At 36.7% G+C, this 25,935-nt stretch overlaps 1 protein-coding gene across 2 annotated transcripts in view; it reads right to left on the bottom strand.

The window, feature by feature from the left end:
• Window positions 1-20,825, bottom strand: part of DSC1 (desmocollin 1) — a 31,762-nt gene extending 10,937 nt beyond the window's left edge. For both annotated transcript variants that reach the window (XM_024580558.3, XM_045187854.2), the window contains exons 1-11: window positions 20,468-20,825; window positions 17,820-17,904; window positions 16,350-16,552; window positions 14,594-14,713; window positions 13,403-13,558; window positions 10,917-11,061; window positions 9,606-9,772; window positions 9,078-9,212; window positions 7,479-7,664; window positions 3,817-4,076; window positions 3,524-3,666 (exon numbers count right to left, since the gene is read on the bottom strand). In XM_024580558.3, coding sequence (XP_024436326.2) covers window positions 3,524-3,666; window positions 3,817-4,076; window positions 7,479-7,664; window positions 9,078-9,212; window positions 9,606-9,772; window positions 10,917-11,061; window positions 13,403-13,558; window positions 14,594-14,713; window positions 16,350-16,552; window positions 17,820-17,904; window positions 20,468-20,530 — 1,663 coding nt within the window. In that variant the 5' untranslated portion in view covers window positions 20,531-20,825. The remainder of the gene's footprint in view (window positions 1-3,523; window positions 3,667-3,816; window positions 4,077-7,478; window positions 7,665-9,077; window positions 9,213-9,605; window positions 9,773-10,916; window positions 11,062-13,402; window positions 13,559-14,593; window positions 14,714-16,349; window positions 16,553-17,819; window positions 17,905-20,467) is intronic.
• Between the last annotated feature and the right edge of the window lie 5,110 nt (window positions 20,826-25,935).

Genomic DNA, 25,935 nt, shown 5'->3' on the forward strand with positions numbered 1-25,935 from the left:
ACAAAATAGACAAGGGAAAGTTAAGAATATTATGGGAAATGGAGAAGCCAAAGTACTTATATGTATAAACCCATGGATATGAACTAATGTGAGGGAATGATGGTGGGAGAGGGGGTACAGGGAGGAATGGAGTAAAGGGGAGAAAAAATGGGACAACTATAATAGCATAATCAATAAAATATTTTTTAAAAGAATTTCAAAACACCAATTCAAAAGAGTATATGTACCCCTGTGTTCATAGCAGCATTATGTACAATAACAAAGATCTGGAAACAGCCCAAGTGCCCATCAGTAGATGAGTGGGTAAAAAAGCTGTGGTATATCTACACAATGGAATATTACATGGAAGTAAAAAATAAGAAACTCTTACCTTTTGCTATAGAATGGATGAAACTAAAGAGCATTATACTAAGTGAAATAAGCCAGTCAGTGAAAGACAAATACCATATGATCTCACTTACATGTGGAATCTAATGAACAAAAGAAACTAATGAACAAAGTAGATACAGAGGCTCTAAGTGGAGCAGACTGACAGCTGTTGGAGGGGAGTGGGAGGGAGAGACTGGGAGAAAGAAGATGGCAGGATCAGCCAAAGACATACATGCGTAACCCATGGACACAGTCAATGGTGTGGTGATGGCCTGAAGGAGGGGGGAGTAGGTGTTGGGTGGAGGTGAGAAAAGGAGAAAAAAGTGGGGACAACTGTAATAGCATCAACAATAAAAATAAAGAAAAAATCGATCTCATAATCAATAAGTTAGAGGAACAGAATATCCACTCTTTTGTAAAGAAGACACATCACCTGTATGAACACTCAGAAACTTCATTTCTTTAATCTGACCTTTTTCCCCTTCTTTCCTTTTGATTCAAACTGGCCTCATCCAGCACCCTGACTCAGCTCTCTCCTTCTCCCTTGCATGTCTACTGCCTTACTCACTAGGCCCTCAGGACAATGAGGTTCTGGTCAGTATCAATCTGAGAAACAAAGCCTCAGGTTTGTTAACCACAGACACAGAATTTCTGTGAAACTAAAGATTACACCGAGGCCTCATCTGTGTTCCTGCTCCAGACACAGAAACACTGGACAGCCCCACACACCACACCCTTGCAAAACCAGAAGAAATGATGCCATGGCTGACATCAGGACCAGATGCAATGACCAACCACCCCCTACCCTAGCCCCAAGCAATCACTAGAGACCACAACCCTAACCACGACCTTAACTCCTTTAGTCACCATGAGTGGTGATTTTTTTCCCTATATAACCCATCCCCTAAAAGCCATAGGGGAGCCAGGTCTTAGAGCAGTTGCTCACCTATGACTCTGGGCTTGGTACTATTTCCTTAAACACTTTCTTTGTTGCAAACTCCTGTTTGCAGTTGATTGGGTTTTGATGCACAAAGGCAAAGGAACCCCTTTAGTTCAGTAACACCTGTGATAATTAACATATGCCAGGAAAGGAGGGCTTAGAAGGTACTAAGAGAAGAACTGAACACACACAAATGAGAACAATCACAGAAGTTGTCACTGCCACTCATTTGAAGAAGTTCAGGGGCCTGAATTTCAAATAGCAAGGTCAGTGCTACTCTAGGCAGAGGGTGCACTAAAGGGTGCTTTCTAGAATGACAGCAAGAAAACCAGCAGCCTGACTGAGATGATTGACACAAGAAAGACCAGGAAATAAACTGGATTGTTTAAAAAGCTACAAGAATATTTAGGTCATCATCCTGAAGTGTTTGTGAGCACCAAAACTAAATGTTCACATGGAAATATAGACAATTATTTATATAGTTGGCCTTTGGAAATATATATTGATGGATTAAAGTTCTCATAAACAAAACCCTTCATGTCACCAACATGGTTTTCCATTAAAATTTATGACATCCTTATCTTTACTTCTTCTTGAGCGTATCCAGGGTGTCCATAAGCCTGGGGCATAGATTCCTACATTTTAGAGTTAGCATTTCATTTCTTTGGGCTATGAGCACTGTGTTTACAGACATTGTTTTTTAGCACTAAAAGACAAAGTTAATATCTTATAGTTCTGTTCTCCATATTTTCCACCTTTCCAAATAGTACTTCATTCTCCAAGCTTCTGTATTTCTGGGAAACCTCCTCACTTTATCCTTTAATCTGGGCAGCTTTTAACTGATTTTCACTGCTTACGATATTTATACTTTCTTTTATGGAGAAAGTTTTCATACCATAGAAACTCTTATGAGACTATAATAATCCTTTAATTGATAAGATTTTGATCTTGTCTATGAATTCTAGTTTTCATAGTAACTTGCCTAGACAATCAACATTTGTGTGATGAATGAGCAAATATAATTATTGCTTGACAGCATAATTGTGTTTTTGAACCATTCAGATTTTACTTTTACTTATACAAGAGTAGCAAATCACCCAAGACTATAGAGTAATGACAATATTAATTCTACTTCTCAGTTAATGTTGTCTCCATTCTTTAGTAGATTTTTTTTAACCTATATTGAAAGAATTACATTAAAAGGTCTTAGCCTATTGATGACCAATGTTGTGGGTAGACTGACCACTTTTCAAAGGAAACTTTGAAAAAACGAGTTTGTTACTTTTCAAAAACAAGAAATTTCACAGCACAACAGGGGTTGTCCAGTGTGGTCACAGGGCGGGGCAGGGTAGGGATGCAGATGGAGGAGGAAAATTCTCTCATGGGCCTTGAAGTCAGGATGGGGGAGCCTAAGTCTTCACAGGCTCACTCTTTATCCATGATTTTAAAACATAAGAGCAGGAATTTAAAGAATAAGGGATGGGGAAAGCAGCCTGACTCCTTTTTCTAGTCCTGCAGCTGGCAATATATTTATTCAAAAGAGCCATCTTGGAAGTGGATGTCTCAGCAAACACACTTTAAGTCAGGCACTTGCATTATGAAAAGAAAACAAGCAATCAGTAAATACACTAATTACACCACAATGTTACATGTTCAAAATGGTTTACTGCCTGGAGTGTAGTTCACAAGGGTTTTAATGGACTACTTTATGACATTGGAAAAACATTTCTCCACAAGATAGGTTCTAGAATTAACCTTGGAAAAGGATTGCAGAGTAGAGCAAAAAGACTTGTTCTCAAGTCATTGTTTGAGCATATCTTTAGGCCAGAGGGGAAAATTTTGTTCCCCATTAAGAGAGGCTCAAAGCCAACCTGCCCTGAACCCAACTGTTTTAGGCAGTTCGAATTCTTTCAGCCTGTTCAAGTCAGTGATCTAAATCCGAGCTCCTGTACGAAAACGGAGATCCTTGAGGATGCCACCATGTCCAAGGCAGACATCAAGTAACAGCAACCGTGAAACCTGGACTCCCACTTCCTAGCTTTGTGGCACTGATGTACTGGGGACTAAATTGGGGTGGTCTCCAAAACATCAAACAATCATAATGCAAACATTTTTTGTATAAAATTTTGATCTGGAAATAAACAAATTTCACCCCAGGATTTTCTATAAAGTATACCCTATATTTATATTTTATTTCTAGAAAACTGCACTCACCTGTATCGGTTGCAACCACTGAAACATTGTATTGGTTGTTTTTTACAAATTTGGATTCTCTGTCTAATACTTTTACAGTTCTCAAGTCACCAGTTTCCTCATTAATGTCAAACCAGTTATCTTCATCTCCTATCTTCTTATACCTAATTTTAAGAAATCAACATAAATGATCAAACCAAAAACTGGATATAACCTCAAAATTTATCATTTAAAAAAATACATATAACTTTCCTAAACTTAAAATCAATTTGCATCACAATTAAAAATAGGGAACTTTTTGAAAAATACATTACCTTAAGCCTTCACCACTGCGCGTTTCTGGATCCAGTGCTTTGTATCCAAGGAGTTCTTGGCCAGCTGGGAGGCCGTCTTTACTTTGAATAACTTTTACTGGTGGTTGGCATTCAGGGCCCTCATCACTGTCTTTAACTTTAACAGTGACAGTTGTAGTGCACATGGTAGGAGTTTGAGAGTTTGGTGCGCTGGAGAATTGAGCTTCATTAACTACACCAATTTTCAAAATAATTTGGCGGTTGACTTCATAATTCAATGGCTGTTAAATGACATACTTTCATTAGTCAATGTGTAACACTATATATAGAAGACTTATAATCATAATCCAAGCTTTAGCCCAAAAGGGAATATCATTTTTTTGCATAAAATGTTACCAAAAGAAAGTGCTAATGTAGTTCAAGACTCATAATTAGCTTCCTGTAATGACAAAAATGATCAAATGCAAAATTGTTGTTTTTAAAATTTAACCAGTTTTTCACTTAGCTTAATTATCTCCAGGTCTATCCATGCTGTCGCAAAGGGTAAGAAGACTTCCTTCTTCTGCACAGCCAAGTAGTTTTCCATTGTGTGAATGTACCACAGTTTTCTACACATCTACAGATCTTAACTATTGTAAAAACTGCTGCAATGAACAAGGGGGTACATATGTTCTTTCAAATCAGTGTTTCAGGGTGCTTAGGATATATTCCCAGAAGTGAGATCACAAAGTGAAAAAGCAGTTCCATTTTTAATTTTTTGAGGAAATTCCATACTCTTTTCCACAGTGGCTGCACCAGTCTGCATTCCCACCAACATGAGGGAATGAGGGTTCTCTATTCTCCACATCCTCGCCAGTTGTGTGTTGACTTATTGATGACAGCCATTCTGGCAGGTGTGAAGTGATACCTCCCTATGGTTTTAATTTGCATCTCTCTGATGATTAGTGACATCGAACATTTTTTCACATGTCTGTTGGCCATCTGTATGTCCTTTTTGGAGAAGTATCTATTCAGGTCCTCTATCCATTTTTTAATTGGATTGTTTACATTCCTGGTGTTGGGTTGTATAGTTTCTTTGTATATTTTGAAAATTAACCCCTTATAAAAACCAGTCAGAGAAAGACAAATACCATAGGATTTCACTAACATGTGGAACCTAGTGAACAAACTAAAACAGAGGCGTGGGTATATGGAACAGACTAACAGCTGTCAGAGGGGAGGGAGAAGGGAGGACTGGATGAAAGAAGGTGAGAGATTAGCCAAAAATCACATATACATAACACACAGACCCAGACAACAGCGTGGTGATGGCCAGAGGGAAAGAGGGGAAGAGGGTGGGGCTGGGTGGAGGTCAGCAAAGGGCAGGGAATGGGGACAGAAAGAGACTTTGCTTGGGACTGAGGGTACACGATGCAGTGTGTAGATGATGTTATTTTATTGAGTTGTACAATTGAAACCTGTATAATTTTGCAAATCAATGTCACCTCAACAAATTCAATTAAAAGAAACAAAAGGGAAATCAGTGGCTAAACTATGAAATCTAAAGAGTCTGTGGTTTGGTTGATAGTACTATACACCAATGTTAAATTCTTTGGGCAAGTGCACCATGGTTATGTGAGACATTAACACTAGGGGAAGCTGAGCAAAGAAAGGGTCTATGGCAATTAACTTGGTACTATTTTTGCAACTTTTCCATTAATCTATAATTCTTGCAAAACAAAAGTTGAGTTTAAAAAGCCAAAAATACTAAACTAAAACAAAATTTAATCAGTTTTTCTTCTCACTTTTCTTTGGAAAGTTTTTGCCTTCATTTTTTGCATTATTAGTTTAAATATTAATAGTAATACAAAATTAAGGTTTGACTTATTCCAGTTCAAATAGATTACTATACTTATCAAATGGCAAAACAGTGATAAACAAAACAGCAGAAGCCCCCTCCAAGCTATCATTAGACTCTTAGCATATGACACTTGGCTATAATGGAGCAGTTATCTGAGTACATGAGTCAAAAGATATAATGATATTATTAAGCAGCACCTTTGAAAGCACATTATACTTGGTTTACTTTGTTTCTGATCAAAATGCTCAGTCCAGAACTGAATAATCAGAAAGAATCACAAACAGTAGTTAAATAATTAGATATTAAAATCTATCAAGAAAACAAAAAAAGGAAAACAAGAGAAAGAAATGTAGAAGAAGCAAGAGCAGGAGAAGGAGGGAGGGAGGAGGAGGAGGTAGAGGAGGAGGAGGAGAAGAAGAAGAAGAAGGGGGGAGGAAAGGGGGGAGGAGGGGGAGGAGGAGGAGGAGGAGGGGGAGGAGGAGAAGAAGGAGAAGAAGAAAGGAGAGAAGGGGGAGGAGGAGGGATAAGGGAGGAAGATAAGGGAGGGGAGAAGGAGGAGAGGGGAAGGAAAAGAGAAAGAATAGGTGATATAATTTTTTAAAAGATTTTATTTACTTATTTTTAGAGAGAAGGGAAGGGAGGGAGAAACAGGGAGAGAAACATCAATGTGTAGTTGCCTCTCGCGTGCCCCCTACTGGGGACCTGGCCTACAACCCAGGCATGTGCCCTGACTGGGAATCAAACTGGCGACCCTTTGGTTTGCAGGCCCTCACTCAATCCACTGAGCCACACCAGCCAGTGTGGCAATATAATAATTAAAAGATATTTTCTGTAAACCCTATGAGGGAAGCACAATTTGTACATAAAGCTTCCAAGAAAATACAGTCTATAAAAAATTAATGATGGAAGTATGTTACAGGTTAGTGAGAGCAATGGGAGAAGGACTTAGAACAGAACCAGGTTCCGCTAAAATAATCATTTTAGGTGCCCGTAATAGCAATTGAATTTTTAAAATCCTAAAGCCATGGCTGCCTCAAAATAGAGGGTGATTAATAGGCATACCTGCTTTATATTTAGTAAAGCATCTTATAAAACAGACTACGGAGAGGCAAAAGTATAATATGAGTGTCAAGGGAATTGAAAAGTCAGTAGGTTTGATTTCAAATAGTGATTCTTTCATTTTTCTCTGTCTTGTGTTCTACAAAATAAGGATTTTGGCCCTGACCAGGTGTGGCTCAGTTGACCTTTAGGCCCTGTAGACCTAAATGTTGTGGGTTCAATTCCTGGTCAGAGAACACATCTGGGTTACAGGTTCCATCCCCAGGTGGGGCGCCTATGAGAGGCAATCTATCAATGCTTCTCTATCACATCGATGTTTCTCTCCCTCTCTCTCTATCCCTCCCTTCCCCCTTTCTCTGAAATCAATGAGCATGTCCTCAGGTGAGGATAAAAAAAAACAGTAAATAAAAAATAAGTAAAATAAAATAAAATAAAAATGGTTTTGGATAAGTGGGTGTCTAAGAATGCCTCTAAGGCTACTATCTAATTACTAATTCAATATTTCTCTGCCTTGGTTAGTCACATCTATAGAACAGTAAGTTTTGTACTTGACATGCTTTTCCTCTAAGAGAGAAAATGAAGGTAAAATAATAATAATAATAATTAATAATAATAACTTTTTAAACCAATGTAATCATTTCATTGTAATTCTCTAGTCACACACAGAAATTAATATACATATATGTACATATGTAAATGTTTACATCAATTAAGTTAGGAATTTGTGAATCAGTTGTTAGAATTTTTTAAAGGATTGCTTGATTATTTTTGTTTGTTTGTTTACCTTGACAACACACAAGACTGCTTCATTTGTATTTGGGTCTGTGCTAATTTTAAAGTTTCCATTTTCATTTCCTTGTAGGATTTGGTATACAGCCTTTGAGGAGGGAGTATTTGGCAAATCCAGGTCATGTACCATCATTCGTAAAATCTCAACATCGATTCTGTTTTCTTCTACTTCTGCAAAATACTAAAAAAAAAAAAAAGACTCTCATTGTTACAAAATTATAGCTTTAACAGTATGATTTCCTCCTCTAGAACTTATATGTAAAGTAAAGGAAAGCGAAGCAATATAGAAATGTGCAGTCGCATATTGGGAAGAATTTATAAGTGCAACGCAGAGTTCACTTCTTTCTCACTACTTTTTCACATCTTACCCATCTTTGAAAAACCAGCGTATGCCTTAACTTTGCAACTTTTCCGGCAATTTTCCTACTCATGCAAGCCCTCACATTTACCTCTATTCTGAATCTATAATATTTACAGTCCATCATCCTTTTCAGACATAGCAAGCACTTCTATTAATATACTTAGCCTTTAATATTCATGGCTAATTACAACCTACATTGATTTCTTATTATTACTGGATGGCCTGTTATGCCAATTAAAAAAATTTATCTTTTATTCTCTAGCAAACATTTTACAGAAAGAGTTTTTCCTTTTTTTGAGAAATTAAATTATAGTTTCCCCCATATCCAAAAGATAAATAAGGTTATGGAAGCATATGTCATTAAAAGACTAAAAAAAGTAGTAAATCAGAATCTTCTAGAGATGCAAGATGAATTCATAGAAGGAGGACAGCCTGATTGTCACTGGAGCATAACTGATCGTGAGTCTAATCCCACTTTTTCCTCTTACATGGCGCATATGTATGAGATCATAAGCAAGTCACTCAACTGACCTTCCATTTTCTCATAAAATATGGAATAATACCTATCCTTACAAGTTATAGCAATTAATGTGAAAATAGTATGGATGGATCTATCACTGCAGGGTTTCCTTTCTTTCACTTGAACTACAGTATAGATTAATGAAAAACTGGAGATTACTTACTAAAAGGTCAAGAAAAAAGAACTATTCCCTGGAATTTCCCTGCTGTCTCTATCTTTTGTACGGTGTAGTTCCCAAGGGAAAGTTTGTTCATACACAGCACGGGAAGAAGCTGCATATCAATGGCAGTGGGCAGCCTGTACTATTGACTCCCCAGCAGAGCAGAGGCCATAAAGCTAGTCTTTTTTCTTCTTAAGATATTGACATATAAATGACACCAGAAACAGTATCCCTTCTCCTTCATTCCATAAAAGACATTTAAATCCAAGGAGTCTGATACCATAACTTGGCATCCAAGAACACACTGAATATGTGAACATCTTCAAGGGCTAAAAAGCTGTCATATGGCCAAGAGAGTCGTTATTTCCCTAGCATCCAGAAATAACTGGCACTTCAGTGATTTCTACAGAAATTGTATTGCTTTTATTTATATTATTTGTAAGTGGTAGCTATTAAAACTAAAATGTGTAACCTCACAGAGCTACCAAATTCCAGATTTGTTTTCAGAAAAAGTAAATGAACTTAGATAAAAGAATACAGAAAATACACTCACAGCAGTTTCTGTAAAATAGGGTGCATTGTCATTTTCATCTTCAAGTGAAATAGTAATTGTTCCTGTATTAAACAAGCCAAAATGTTGGCCTCCCATGTCTCGTACTTCCATTATTAGCTGGTATGTATCACATTTCTGAACAAAAGGAAAAAGGAACATTGATGAACTTTCTCCCCCTCAAAAAAACAGCATAAATAAAAATAGAACAAGAGATTGGTCAGTCAGTCAGGACAATGGAAAGCTGATGTGGCTAAGAGAACATCTCAAAATTTAACAGCTACTTTTTTACTATGTCAGCATCCACGCATCAAATCAAGTCAATTGTCTCAAGTGAGACCTCATCTAATGCCTTGTACCTTCCCAAATTCTCTATACCGACAAAGCAGGTGTCCAGGGAAGCCCTAACCATCGCCCACACGGAGGCAGGCTTGGGGAGGAGGCCACAAAGGGCTTACTGGTATTTCTCTGGGAGCTTTTATCAGTTTAAATATAGTGTAGTGACTGTGGAAAAATGAATCAATTCATTACTTCTCTATCCAGCAAAAGTGACGTTGTGGAGATGACGCCTGTGTCTGGGTGTACGGAGAAATGCTTTGGGTGATCTGGAATTTGCTGTAAGATTTTAAATTTCAGACGCGTATGGAGAGTGTCAGGTTCGTCAAGGTCTATGGCGGTCACTTTTGCCACTGAAGTTCCTGTTTAAATAGATCCAATATCGTCAATAATTTAAAATAACAATATCACAAAAATAATTAAGGTACTGCTGTAGCATATTCTCCCCAAACCACAAGTATAATAAGTGGAAGAGTATAGATACTCTCCCAATTCTAAGCTTCCCTTACTTAGAAACTTCAATTCAGTGATTACTGTAAAGAACATGATTTGTATTCCACATATATGAGGACGTTCCCCCCACCCTTGGTCACAGTGGTTCTAAAATTCTTCCCCCAGCCCACTGCCCCAGTTCATGGGCCACTTTTGGATGGGATCCTCTCTGTATATCTTGTTTCTTTTGTAGCTCAACTTGATAATGTTATTAGAAATAGTACAGCTTTCTATAGGATAACAAAGATTTTATGCATTTACAGTTTCATAAATGTGCTGAATTATTAACATACACAGTAATTGTTAACGAATGTTAGACACAAACATTATGTATCAGTCTGAGTATCAAGGGTCAGGCTTTATGGCCCAGAAATCAGCGTAGGACGTCGCTTTAACAAACCACTTATTGTGGGAGAAAAATAAATATACACACGCAATGGCAACAAACTAGAGGATCAACGAACAGACAACATTTCTTGCAGATTCTGTGAAAAGCTGGGAAATCTTGTTACGCCCCTGAGTATACCAAGATCACATTTTGGTCTGCCCACAGCATCAAACAAGTTTAATTTTTTTTTCAGTTTGTCTGGAAAATATGCCAAGTAAAGCAATGTGTATGTCGTTGTGAGTCAGATTAGCATTTTCATACTGTGATATTGTTTGGAGTCCTTGCAAATGTGTTGAGACTCTACAGACATTCATACCATTCATTGCTTTATAGATACATCTGTGGCACATTCAAATTGGAAACATAGGCCGCATCTGTCATACATTCATATTCACTGTGGGTTGATCTAACAAAGCTAGTAGCTGTATGTATTAGCTGCCCTCTATACATGCATAGAAACAGGAGCACAAAAAGTCTGCATTTGAAGAGCATAAGACTACAAAGTTTTATGTAGAATATTCTTGAAAGTCAAGCATTTAAATATGTTTAGCATAACTGTGTTTAAAACATTAATGAGTCATACAACTGAAGCAAAAATCTAGTTGTTTCCTAAAATGTGAACTTACCAATTCGGCAATTTTCAGGCACATTAAAGATAGTCACTTTGGTCTCAAAATAGGGGGCATTATCGTTATCATCTTCAACTTTGAATAACAAGGGGAGGGGGTACTCCGGTGCATAGCCATCTGCAGTTGTCGCGTAGGCATATATCTGAAAGGTAAACAAACGCCATCAGCTTATCCTCAAACAACAAGTTGTGCACAAAATTAAACCTAGCGATTGGGCAAAGATGTAATAACGGTACGTATATGTAACTAAGAACTTATGCAACAGGCAGACAAAAGCCAGCACAGTCGATGCCTGCCATATGGCCTCAGTCTTCTTTCAGCATTCTCATTATTCTCCCAGGTACCACGCACTCCAGCTGAATGAGGCTGCTCTGTTCCCCACGTTAACTGCATGCTGTTCTGCTTGTTAGACTTCCACCAGTTATGCTAATTAACAAGACTTCCATGAGTTATGCTAACTAACAAGTATTTTTGTAACTTTATAAAAATATAAATCTTTTTCCTTGCTATTGATATACCATCTACCTCTGGGTGATTCAATTATGCTTTTTTTTTTCTTTACGTACCTGCATTTTCTAGTTTTTACCATAAGCATGCATTCCTTGTGTAATAAAAATGCTAATAAATACACATACATTTTCCAAATCCCACTTCAAAATGATATATCTTGGCCTCAAATGAAACTTTTTAATGCTCTTTTCCTTTAAACACCATCAAATTACTTCTGCGCTCTTCTTACATGGTTTGTGCATGGTTGAGTGTTTCATGGGTGGTTGCTGAGTTAAACAGATTCTCTTCACTGACAAGCCCAACTAAACCTGCCCAAAGTGAAATCTGTATTAACTCCATTCTTCACCACACAACTAGCTCTTTCTGATTTCCCTGCTGTAACCATCTTCTAAAATGATCCAGAATTAAGATTCCAGGTATCTAACTCCTCCCTCTCTTTCATTAGCCTTTTTAATCTGTTGCCAAGTTCTAGCGATTACGGCATTTTTATGTCTCTAGCATGTATCTTTTCTTCTCTATTCCCAATGCCACCACCCTCACATGACTCCAGATGTATCCCACCAACTTTCATGTTGTATTCTACCAACTTGGCTGCAATTGTTCTAAGTGACCTGCCCCCATCCCTGTGCAGCTTGGGGGTCAGATTCACTTCCATAAAGGTCAACTTCAGTCACGACATTCCCCAATCCCACTCTTCAGTGATCTGCCTATCTTCAACCAGAGCAACAACGGAACCCTCACTGTTGTGTTAAAGGGTGACATTTCTCCTCGCTGCTCTTGTTAACATGGAGAAGCGATTTCCAGGCCAAGCTCTAAGATGGTAAGTTTTGAAATAACCATACATGTTCTCTCTGTCCCTTTCTTCACTTTTTCCCCAAGAACCCCCAGGTGGGCTTTTTGGGTAATAAAATTTATACTTTGATATCCATCAGCCTGATCCCTATATCTTATTTCTCAATAAATTCTGAACTCAGGAGTGTAATACAGGAGTGTATTATTACCCTTCCACACCACTACCACCACCATCATCATCACCATCACATCCAGATGTCACACTGCTTAGCTTCCCTCCCTCTCCCCCTAGATTTGATATGAGGTTTTTTTCTTTAAACTGCTGCCATTTTGAGAGTTTGGGCTAGAGAAAATTATGAAATTATTTATGTCTCTATTAGATTACAATTGTTCTCAGGGATAGAGCCTGAGTCTTATGGGTATTTGTGTGTCAAACACCTAACATGGAGCCTTACATTGGGTAATTCTTTAATAATTAGCTTTTGCATTCAATTCTTTTTTTTTCTTTTAGGAAGGCAAACTACCCCTTAAGTTTTCTTTGGGCATAATTAGATAGAATAAAATGAATTGGTAAACTTATTCTGGATTACTAAGGAAATAAAATGGTACTCAATATGCTAGTTGCCAAAGGCACCCAGAGGGAAAGAAAGAAAAGCGCAACACTACTGAGGAGGCTGGAGCAGCAGATCTCAGCTTTCGGCTCCATTTATAATCACCTTGGACGACTTCAAATTTTCAACTAACTGGGCATCTCAGGCCAATTAAATCTCAGAACAATTCAATCAGAATTTCTGGGCATAGACCAGAACATTAGTATTTTTTTAAGGTTCTTATGTCATTTCTAATGTACAGGCAGGGTTGAGAATACTTGAACTATATTATTATAGGGAACTTTGAGGTCAATAAAACTTACTACTGCTGCCCTAGGATTCCACAAATCAAAACTTATCCTTTAGAATTCTGCCATTATGTTTTCTATAGTTATCCCCTACTTTTCTTCCCTTCTGTCTATTGTCTTTCTTCATCAATGGCATCAATAGAAATTGAAGTTTATATTACATATTGATAATATTTAAAATATGAAATCAAATGTATGATGCTTCTAACACATAAATGAATAGCACTGAAAATATTAAACCAGTAATAAACATAATTCTGTATAAGTAATCCAATAATCTCACCGGAAACTCTTGATATTGCTCACGATCTATGCTCCGTGTGCAAAAAATATCCCCGGTGTCTTTATCTATGAAGAACAAATTGAAGGGCTCTTTGTCCACTCCTGGTCCACTTATGGAGTAAAAGATGGTGTAGTTCTGTGCACTGTCAGATTGGACCTGTAATAACATGTGACAATTTAGAATAAAAAATATCTTCAACCTAACATCTTGTCACTTGCTTTTTTCCCTACTAAGCTATTCTTTCTTTCCTCTGTTTATCTAATCAGTATGCCCCATATTTTTTAAATTCTTGTTCATAGTTTGAATGTGCAAATCATCAAACTCTATCACTTATTTGAGCTCACATTCTTTTGTGTTATCTGCATATTTATGAAATACTCATGGAGTTAAATATACTTTTACAATTCTTTTTTTAAATTTTATTTATTTATTTTTAGAGAGAGGGGAAGGGAGGGAGAAAAGAGGTAGAGAAAAATCAATGTGTGGTTGCCTACTGGGTACCCAGTCCACAACCTAGGTGTGTGCCCTGAGTGGGAATCGAACTGGCAACCCTTTGGTTTGCAGGCCAGCACTCAACCACTAAGCCACACCAGCCATGGCTACTTGTAAAATTCTTATTCACTTGTTTTTATTCCTATTTGAATCATAGCAACAGTTTCAGTACTTTTGAGTTATTTAGAATTGCAAGTTTTTGTGATTTAAAAAAGTAGAAATAATGCAACTTTCCTCCCACAATGAATTCTTCAATAATTGCATAATTTCAAAGCTGGCTATGTTTACACTACAGCTCTGTGGCGGTGACACCACCCTTTTGGTAAACAAAAATATTGGACTCTTTTTTGGTAAGGATATGTGATAAATGGAGAGTTGAATTACGTAAAATCTGTAAGCATGTCCTCTGTACTTGAACGCTAACGTCTAGTAGGATATTTAGGAAAATCAGGATATAGACTTAAGAGCATCAGAAACTCAAAATAACAAACTTTTTCTGAGTGCTAACATGGTTTCTAGAGGAAAGTAACAAATTACACTGACTCACTTCTACAGGACCCTATTCTGGTGAATACATGATCTTTACAATTAACAACAGGTTAAAGTCCTGATTCAAAATACTATGCAATTCAAACTGAGATTCTAAAACAGCAACAACAAAACCCTCCAACATGTAAAATTGAGCAAGATGAAATGTACCTGCTGAACATGTTGTGGAAATGGACCTAACGAGTTCTCCATCAGTGAACATGGAATAGGAGCCCACCGTCTCTTGCTGCGCTGGAGGACTGTGTCTTTGCTGTGTCTCTTTTTAGAAACCTGCATTTGTTGAGAGAGGAAGAAATATAGCATTGCCTATCATTCTAGGAACTGTGATTTTTATATATGCAGGGTCCGGCAGAAGTAACGCCTACTTGACTGTGGTTGGTAGGGTAATAATATGGGTGTAATAATTTATAGTTTTAATATGAACATTTCACCTAAAGTGTCATATGATGGGCTTGAGTGTGATATTGTTACATTACAGAATTACATGCTCATGACTGTGTAATAAAAGATTGAGTAATAAAAAAGGGGTGTTATTTGTGCTGGACCATGTATATCATATGAAAATAAGTAAGGGATGTATATAACAATATCATGAATAATCAACCCCCGAATTATTTCTGTTTAGTTATTTTATTAATAAGATAAACACACATATACACGCAAGAATAAGAACCAGTTCCTCACCTAATTCCTGATTTAACCAGTTAAGCAACCAGAACTTTGTAAGGCATTGGTAAAAGAGGCCATCTTGAGAATAGACCCCCTAAAAATAGATAATTCATTAACAAATATTTAAGAATTGATTTTATTCCACTAGAAGTACTACAGCCAAAATTTTTTAAAACACTATCTGCATTTCAAAGCATCTGTATACCTATATAAAGATACAGGTAAGCATTTGTTCAAGTATGTTTTATTTTACGTAGTATGGAGACTTTAAAATTTGGACATAAGAATATTGTTTTTTAATTTAATCTTCATTGTATTTTTTCCATTACCATTTAATCCCTTTGTACCCCTCACCCTCCAGCAATCACCACACTGTTGTCCATGTCCATGAGTCCTTTTGCCTTTTTGCTCAATCCTTCCACTCCCTCCCCTTCTCCAACCCCCACTAGCTGTCATCTGCTCTCCATCTATGAGCTGTCTCTGTTTTGCTTGTTAGTTCAGTTTGTTTTGTAAGCTTTAAACATATTCAAAATTTGATGAAGAAGAGTTCTCATAATCAAAAGGAATTTAGCTGGGAAAGTATCACAAATTGAATCACTTAATAAATGATTTTGTAATACCAAATTCATGTGCAGAGTTGGCTTAAAGTGAGATTTGTGTGAGTTCCAGTAACCTTCTCCCTTCCCATTCTTCCATCACCACCACTCACCACAAGAAAGTGAGACTAGGGTCAGAACATTCAAACCAAACCCGTGGATTAGACATTACTCCATTTTCTGAACAGAAGGATCCCATGGGATTTTCATTAAGGTAGGAATAAGATTTGGATAATCCCTTTCCCTCTTTAGAGAGAGACTCACACCCCTATAGTCACTTGAGAGAGAGAGCCACCCAGGGTGGAGTTCCACACCTCCATCCTGAATCAGCTTGCACTGCTTTAGACCCACCCTGGCTCGTTCTTCAGATTGGTTGCTCTTAGTGCCACCCCACAGAACACTGTCGGAAAGCTCTGATATTCTGACTTTGCTCCCTGGCTGCAGAGTTGTCTATTTGCACACCATTCTGTATATAGCTCTACCACTCCTTGAAACAGTCTAGTATTTATGTGCATTAATTATCAGTCGAATAGACAAATAAGCGAGTATTAAAGAACAATAATTTTTAACATGGAAGGAAGTCTATGAAAGGAAGGACTCCCATAAGCAGATTAATACAATCAAATCTTTGCCTAGAATACCTTCTTTCCTCTTGCTTCCAGTTCAATTTCTATCTCTTTCTGTTCCTGCTTCTGACTGTTTGAAAGAAAAATGGAAAAACTCTTCCTTTGGGAAGACAAAATGAGGTCCCGTGTTGTGTAAATTGAGCCATCTTCCAGAATTCTGAAGTCAGGGTCATTGGACAGGATTAGGCTGGCTGACTGGAGACACTCCTTCAGATTCACTGCAAGGAAGAAATATCACAGTAATTCGTAAGATGAAACAGGAATAGAACAAGTTTTACAGGAATAACAACTACAAGTTAGTGCATGAGAAGCAGAAAGTCACACTTAGAATTTGGTGAGTGCCTGCTATTCTAAAACTGAGGGGTCATGACAATTAAATAATTAAATTAATGAAGTCACAGTTTCTACTACTTTCATCATAAATTAATTTGTGAATAAACATCTAATATTTTCTTTGTGTCACTCAATTTATTGTTTGCACTTTAGCTTTTACTTATGGATTTGTACACATATAAATTTGTCATCTTATATTATATATAATATAACATGACATCAGTAGATTTTGAACTTGTCTACAATAATCTTTGATAGTTAAATCTTGCAAAAAATAAGAAAATTGGTCTGTACTTATATAATATTACTCAATAATATTGCAAATAATCATTTTATAATGTATTTTGGAAGTTTAATAAACTCAATACTTAGTGTATGTTGTGTTTGTTGCCGAAATATTTTCTTCACAAACCCATATTTAATACATTTAGCATATTTAGTGTGTACCTTTGGAGTACAGACTATATACCTTTGAAATGTGTTAAGAATATATAAGGGGTTAATTTAAAGCACTGGTCCAAACAATCTCTATCTTGGAAAGGGTACCATTTCTGAATTCAAAATGTATTTTTCTAAATGTGAACTTAAGCCAATGAAAATCTTTGATGGAAGGAATGGTATATTTGGACTCAGAACAACCAACCTATGCTTCCAGTAGGGCTGTGCTAGCAAGACGAGTTGAAATTTTATTTGCCTTCACAAGCTATTCTGTGAAATAGATCATATAAATTCTTGCTAGGTACTGGTACATGGCAATCAACCTCAAGCACTAATTTTCTTCCGAGGCGTTTAAGTTTTGACACATCTGTTTTACATGTAATCAGTTAAGGAATCTTGACTTTGGAACTTTGGCAGCAGATTAGTCAATATGAATCAAAATATGCTTTTGGTTTCTGTGTCTTGCTTAGTTTGAACTAAACTAAGAGAACTCAGCACTCTAATGTTTACTAATTTTTCTGGCATGAAAAGTATACAATAAACTTGGCACTTTAGTTATTTCTAACCACTAGCAAAACAAGTAGTTCATCTTTCATTTATGTTGAATTTTAATGCCAAGTAGCTACTACATGGCTTTTAACCCAAACTTTACAAGAGTAGCCTGAAATTAAATGTAGCGGTTAAAACTATGAAATTTTTAATACCGTTTCTCACCTTTGCCTACCAGTCTGTCAGCCCAAAGATGAGAGGGAACTCGAAGAGAAATTTTCTGACAAGCATCGCAAAACAATATTAAAACCTCAAAGGAAAAAAAGCATGAATTACATTTGATTACAAACTTTCACATTACAGTTTTGTCTTACTGATAAAAATCTTGTCAATTTCAGCGACAAAGAAGTCTTCTAATCCTTTGATTTTTTTCATATTCATTTTTAAAGGAAACACAAGAAAGTAGCTTTAGGGGTACCACTGTCATTTAGTATCAGTGAAAAAATTAAAGTGAACAGCAATTCTTAGAACCTAAATCATATTGTATAATTTTAAGAAAAGGTATTACAAACCACTGATATTGTGTAGACGTTATCATCTCTAAGGGTATTCGTAAGTATTATTCTGAAATTTTTTAGCATAAAGAAAGTACTTAACTCTGGAATATAACAATCACGTATTTGTACACAAATCAGCATTTTCACAGACCCCCAAAATTTGACGCTATAAGTCAGGTCTAAAAATATTTGAAAAAAATTTTAACCTCTTAAAGAACAACACCCACTCCTTAGATTGGCTTGGCATAAATGTCAGTCCAAGTAATCTCATTCACAAACTAATCTAAAAATAAATACATTTCAAAATATAGAGAGTGGCCTTCAATGCAGTAGAGATATTTCAATAAATTCAAGACACAACTATTGTCTTTATTAAAAAAACCGGATAGTTTGCCCTGGCTGAGTAGCTCAGTTGGTTAGAGCACTGTTCTGATAACCCAAAGTTGCGGGTTCTATCCCCAGTCAGGGCACATACAAGAAACAATCAGTGAATGCATAAGTAAGTGGAACAACAACTCAATAATGTTTCTCTTTCTCCCTCTTTCTCTCTCTGTTCAAAGTCAATAAAAAAACATATGTCAAAGCTAGGTAGTTCAAGGAAAGAAGGTTTATTTGCATGAGCATCACTACACACACGTGAGTAATGTGTGTACTGTGAGGTTAGGACAGCTACAATGTCACTAGGTGATAAGAATTTTTCAGTTCCACTAGAATCTTATGGGGCCACTGTTGTGTATGTGGTCCCATCGTCGACCCAAACGTTGTTATGTGGTGATGATTGCAGTTTGTGATTTTAAAAATCTCCATTAGGCAGATATTACCAAAGACTGAAATTGAAAAAATCATATTTATTTGTCTTTTGTTTTAATTTAAATAACCACTTTTTAAAACATGAGACATTTTAATTTATTTGACTTTTTAATATTTTTATTCCTCATGCCAAGGAATGAACTAAACTAAAAACATTTGTATACTAAAAACATTTCTAAGCATAAAATATTCTATTACTTGATGATCTAAATAATGTGGAAAGAGTATTTTGTAATTAGAAATATACATACATATACAAATATACATATCTGCATACATATATATGCATAAACACACATATACACGCATATATATACACACATTATTCTGGTAGGATATATCCACATTCCCAGTCCTACACCCATCTTCTATGCTTCTTGCTCAGGACCCCTATTTCATTGGTTCTGCCTTTGCTAGCAGAGCGAATGGAATGCTCCTGAATTACTATTACAAGTCTCCAGGTTAAAATAGCAGCTTAGCAAACTGGAGGAAGGAGGAGTCAGACACTCTTTTAGTCTTTATGGGGATCAGGGATGGATGAGCAAGGGATGAACCAAAAGATGCTGAACAGAACACAGACCAAAAGCAAAAGAATCCCTGGAAAACTTTCACCACATTTTAACTAACCCATACTAACTTAAGTAGGTTTCTGAGTTTTATTCTACACCGCCCCCCACCTAGGTAGTTACAGGGTGAAAACAAGACCATCAATCCCACATCATGTATTAATTACATGGAAAAATACTTATCCCCATACAATAAAATCTTTCAATTCTGAAAATATAGTTTGAAGTTAAAATATTTTGCCAAAGTGTAAAAAGAAGAAAATTCATTGTTTAGAAATGCCAGATATGTGAGAAAATTCCCCTCTACCCCCTCTCCACCAAAATAAAAATTAGCCGCTGAGTACACAGTTACAAAGCTATTAAAAACCTAAGTAGAAACCAGTTTAATGTTATTTGTTTTAAAAACTGTTACATTTTTCTTATCGTTTTCTCAAGTAAAACCCCTTGCCTGAACTAAGAGCTCCACCCTTCTCTTAGCACTTCCTGTGTAAAATTAAGAAAGTCTTGAATAATTCCCATCTTTACCCAGAATCCTTTTCAGCTTCTCACAGCTGAATGGAACTAAGCCTGTTAAACAACTACAGCTCATTTAATGACTAGCAGCAAAAGCAAACCTCAGAACCTTCTGGGCCAAATGCCTGAGGAATAAATTCATTCCACTACTCCTTTAAAAAAAAAATAAATTATAGCAAGACTGAACAGGGGATTCCCTTAAAAATCTGACAATCTGGCCTTGGGCCCTCGAAGAGTCAATGGAATAGCTGCCTTCCTGGGTCCTAAGTCTTTCAACTCTCCCTCTTATTTTTCTGAGATCTGTTGTTTTTCCCAGTTTATCTTCTCTGCCTCCCACTCCCACCCCTACTCTCTTTCAAGCCCAAACTGGAGGGAGGAAGTACACAGTAACCTGCTTGAATTCCTTAACCCCTTGGTAGTTACTCACCAGGAGAGAGAAAAGGAGCTGCTTGCAGAAGAGGCTCCCTGGGGCAGCAGAGGCCACAGCCATCAGAAGAGGTCCCAATGGTCAGGGGTGGTGACTGGATAATAGGGCAGCTGGGGATGCACAACGCAGGTGCTCTGTGGCTGGCACTGTGCAGGGTATTCCGCTGCCACACTGGTGCAATCCGCTTGCTCTGGAGAAGAGTCAGGAGTCAAGTGGTGACAAGAGGAGGAGCAGCAGGAGACTTGCTTTCCTCCTATTCCTGGGTCAGTCTGTCTCCATCCAATTCAATTACCTCTGAACGCAAAGAGGCTTCCTACAACTGGGGAGGGTGGGGTACAAAAGAGCCCCAGACCCAGTCACTAGCTCCTCCTCACAGCAGCTTTCAAAACTTCTCCTACCACTTGACACATAAGCAGAAGCAAGAGGGAACACCCTCGATCCTTGGCCCTCCGCCCTTTTCCCCCAGGTCGATGCTCTGATGTCCTCCCCAGTTATTACCCACTCCTACGTCCTTCCCTCCTTCTTGGCTTTATTAACCTATCTTGCCCCTGGGTACAATTGTGCACAAACTCCATGCAAGGAAGTGATACCTACTCAGCTGCCATTGGCAAATCAGGGGACATATGCACAAGTAATCGCATCATCAGAAGTTATCTCCCCATCCAGGCACTGAGTGGAGGCTGGCTCCTCCAGCATGGTAGTCCTCAGAGAGCTGGCACTCGTCCACAGCAGTAATTCAGAGATGCATTGTGCCCACTCCCTTTGTTGTCTGTCCACTGTGCTTCTAGATGTTCCAAGGAATTTACCAGAATGTATACAGCCCTCCTAAAAGTAAAAGAATAAAGAAATAGCCAAGATAGGATTGTGTTATTGCATTCTTTTTGTTACTTATGAAGCAATATTTTTGAGTATCTTTATTCAAAAACACCTGCTCTCTGAGACCAACTGTTTTTAAAATCTCTCTATTCATCTTAGTTACCCGTACATTACCTGCAGGATACCCTAGCCTAGAAGTACAGTATTTCACCCACTTTAGGTGTTTAAACAATGATGACTGTTGCAACGAGGACTTCGGCAACATTTCTCCTGTCACAACTTAGTGCGTTCAATATCAATTGCATACAAATCAATGATGGAATTAAGGAAATGAGGGAAAATATTTTCTAATGTAATTGTTCAATTTGGGACATAGAAAGGGAACTGTAAGTCTTATTTTCTGAGCCACTGCTAAGAATCAGAAACCATGACAGGTGTTTCAGTGAATCCTCCCAAATAGTCCAATGAGGACTCCTTTTAAATGATGAAACCACAAGAAAGTAAGTAATTATCCTTTGCCCATTAACTCACAAATAATGGAGAAGTGAACATTTGAACTTAAGTCTGACTGCCGCTAAGTGCAGTCCCTTTGAAAAGGAACAGAAAATGATGGTCGGGTATGTGAGAATTCTGTCTTGCTGAACAATAGGCAAGTTAGAGACTAGTAAGATGTGTTCAGAAGCTTTTATAAACTGCACCTCTTAGTACCAACAGCCAGTTATTCTAGAGTACTGGCACGTGAGCTCTTACGTGAGAGTTACTCTATAGTTAAGTGAAATGGCTGTTAAACTATTTATTTTATAAAATAAAATAAATTACTCTTCGCTGCTCTTGCTACTTACATTTATACCTAATGTTTAACTAAAAAGTAAAGGTCCAGCCCAATACCAGGCTACTGACTAAAGAAGGATGAAAATTTTTCTTTTATTTGACAGTACGAGCAATTCTTTCTTGTATATAGAGGTGAAAATAATAATATAACTGCTTCTTTGTAATTATGGGCCAGGAAGATTTGGGAAATAAAACTCTAGAACAAGAACTAAAAGATACCTTGTAGTGCTTTATTGCCAAAAGTATAGCCTCCAATAAATATATTTTGTGTCTGGATTGAAATGTGATTTCTCAATAAGAAAATAAAATCACTTTAATTAAATATTTCATATATGTTATTTTGGGGAAAAAGAAAAGAATGGGACTATGGAAATAGGAGTAATTACCTAAGTTTATAAGTGTACATCCAAGCATAATTCTGTCTGTATATCTTTAAGCATAATTATCTAGCTGTATGTCTAACTGTATATACCTGTAGCTTAAAGAATCAAAGATTCAAGTTCTTCAGCTCCCCAGTCCTGGAAAGTGGGGATGCATTTTCCATCTAATGAAGTCATTACATTTTCATATATTATGAAAATGGGAATGAATGTGTTACAAAAATTAAATTGCTGATACTGAAAAAATTAGCATGTATTGGCCTATTGAAGAGATGCAAGGCATTGCTAAGTTCAGGTGAATCCACAATACTCTCCATGGTTCTGCAAAATTGGTCCTATTGGCCCTACTTCTTTCAGGATTCCATCGCATGTTTCTCCCATTATGTTCTCCCATTATGTCTCTTGAAAGAAATAAAAAGTACTTGTATAAAAGTTAATTCCAAACCATTGGCTTACAAACAGGTCACATCAGAAATATTTCTCCCATATTTTCTACTTATACACAAAGTTTTCCTTATCTAAGTACTTTATAATAAAACAATTTATTATAATAAAATTGATTACTTTAAAATCAAATTAAATAAAAACAAAATTAATCTCTTCCAATGTCCTGCCATCAGATTCTTCAGAAAGAGCTCTATTTTTGCCCTGAATTGTGCGGCTCAGTTGGTTGGGTATCATCCTGCCAAATGAAAGGTCACCAGTTCAGTTCCCGGTTGGAGCAGATGTCTGGGTTGCCAGTTCTGTCCTGCTGCGAGTGCGTACAAGAGGCGACCAATCAATGTTTCTCTCTCACATTGATATTTCTCTCTTTCTCCCTCTCTCTAAAAATAAATACATAAAATCCTTTTTTAAAAAACAGAAAGAGCTCTATTTTATTTTTATGTGACTTGTATGTTTGTTTTAATCTGTTGAACAACACAATTAAATATTTGATGACGTAGTAGAATGGTTAAAAGCTTAGATTCTGCAGCTAGTCTCCCTGGGCTCAACAACTGGCTTTATTACTTATTAGAAATATACTATTGGGCCAGTTAGTTGAACCCTTACGCCTCAGTCTCTTCATAAAATAGGAGTAATAATAACTGAAATTCAAAATAGATAATAACTACATTCTTAGTGCAGAGACTCCTGTAGAAGAAAAAAATTTATTTTAAATACATAAATGTTGCATGACCTGTTTTCCCCCACAGACTGATGGTCATACAGAGAAGGATTGAAATCTAAAGATCCATAGGGCCTTTGCAGTTCTTTAGTTTTTAGCTTAATGCATGTCAAGAAAATGTGCTTTCTTGTGAACTTCAAAGTATGAGTCTTACAGAAATACAGTTACAAATTTCATGTTTAGGCACAACCAACTTGCAGAAAGTGCTGGGTATAAATCAATTCCAGGCCTAAAATAGCCACTTACCGAAGGAATTATTATCCCTGTCAGGGGACACGGTTTATTCTAAAGACTCCAGACTGGAAGGAATGCTGTACACATTAAAGAAGCCATAACAAGGCTCTTCTGTTAAATATACACGACCAAAGGTAAGAGGCACTACAGGCATTTACATGGGTGAAACAGGACATGTGATCTTCCTATGGGAAAGTAGAAATCTTGGATCCCATGAGTTCCAATGTCCTGCAGCGGAAAGTCCCTTCAGTTCCACTAGACTCATAACTTTCATCTGCTAAAAAGTTATTAAAAATTTAAAATAGCACGTAGGTACTAATCATTGCTGGCAATGATTTCTTAAGGCTGTTTGCATAGAATACTGATTAATTTTACATAAAATGATCACTTTCTGTTACTATCATAACTGTTGGCAGACCTATGAGAAAGAGATGTCAGCATATGTCTCTGTATAATTTAGAGCTCTCTCTATTTGGCTCACACACCAAACTCAAACTGGCTTAAGAGAAACAAATGAAAAATCGTTGAGGCTAAAAGAATTTGTTAGATCATGTAATGGAAAGTTTGGGGATATCCTAAATTCAGGCATAGCTCAAGCCAAGTGACCAGATGATGTTACCAAGATGCTGTTTCTCTCCCTCTCTTAGTTTTGCTTTTGTGTTGGCTTCATTATTGTTGAGTTTTCTCAATGTGGTGGCAAAGATGGACACCGGAAACCCCAACATTACATCCTATTGCCTTAATATTCCAAAGTTGAAAATTCAGGGTTTGTTTCTAATAATTTGAGCAAAAATAATCCCACTGGCCAAATCTTGTCCATTAGACTAAAGTGAAGGGATGAGCCAGACACAGGGGCAAAAAATGTTGAGGGGTCATTTCCCAAAGACTGCTCTGATCTATTAACCGAAAAAGGAAGAATATTGGCTAGATGGGCAATTCAAATTTTGTCCACCATACTAGCCTTTTCTTTATTTTTATTTCAATAATACAAGTCAATTATCTATCAATCATTCATTAACGCCTCCTATACTCTAAGCATTACTGATGACCAAAAGGTGAAGACGACATGATCTCTGGCCTCACAGAGTTTACAATCTACTATACGTTTTGAAAATGCTTTAAAGTACTTCCTAGGATGTGGTCAAGATTAGAATCCTGGTGTAATGAACATCATGAGTGACTTTTATTCACTTCCAGATATTTCCTGCAATTATTATTTTCCTTGGTCCCTTCAAAGTTAAATATGTAAAGTGGGTTTTTTAATGATGGATGGATTCTCATTTTCATTTATTTATCTTCCATACTAAAACTCATATTAGTAATGTTAATTTAAAAACTAAGAATATATACTCAGTACCTAAACTTTGTTAAGATAGAAAATTAGGAGGGAAACTTCACCCATAATCTAATGGTAATCTTCCAATATATAGCTTCCAGTCTACCGTATGCATATGAAAATTGTAATGTTGTTATACTGTGCTATAAATGTAAATTTATAGCATGAGTTTTCCCCTGAATAATAGAAGACAAACATTTGTCTTATGTCATGACTGGTCCTACATAGATATGTTAGTGACTGTATTAAATTTCTTCTGATAAATACATTACAATTGACTTAGCCACTCCCTAATATTGGGTATTCAAGTTATTCCCAATATTTCACTATTGTAAAGACCACCTTGATAGATAAAAATTTGTCTGGATATAGGATCACTTCTACAGAGCATCTCACAAGTAGAAGTTCTAGGTCAAAAGAAATGGTATTTAATGGATCTTGGGATACAAAACCAACTTGTATCACAAAAGCAGAGTACCAATGTACATTCTTACTGACAATGTATGTAATAATAAATCTATAAGCCAAGATTTAATATTATAATTTCATTAATAACCCTGCTATTTTGATAATTAAGACATTATAATTATAATTACAATCTGAATTATTTGGTCATAATGTTGAGCATTTTCCACAACTGTCAAGCTACTGAATTTTTTTAATGATGTATATGCTCTTTCAACATATTGGCACATATTTGAAACTA

The sequence above is a fragment of the Desmodus rotundus genome, chromosome 10 (genome assembly GCF_022682495.2).
Source record: "Desmodus rotundus isolate HL8 chromosome 10, HLdesRot8A.1, whole genome shotgun sequence".
NCBI classification, from domain to species: domain Eukaryota; kingdom Metazoa; phylum Chordata; class Mammalia; order Chiroptera; family Phyllostomidae; genus Desmodus; species Desmodus rotundus.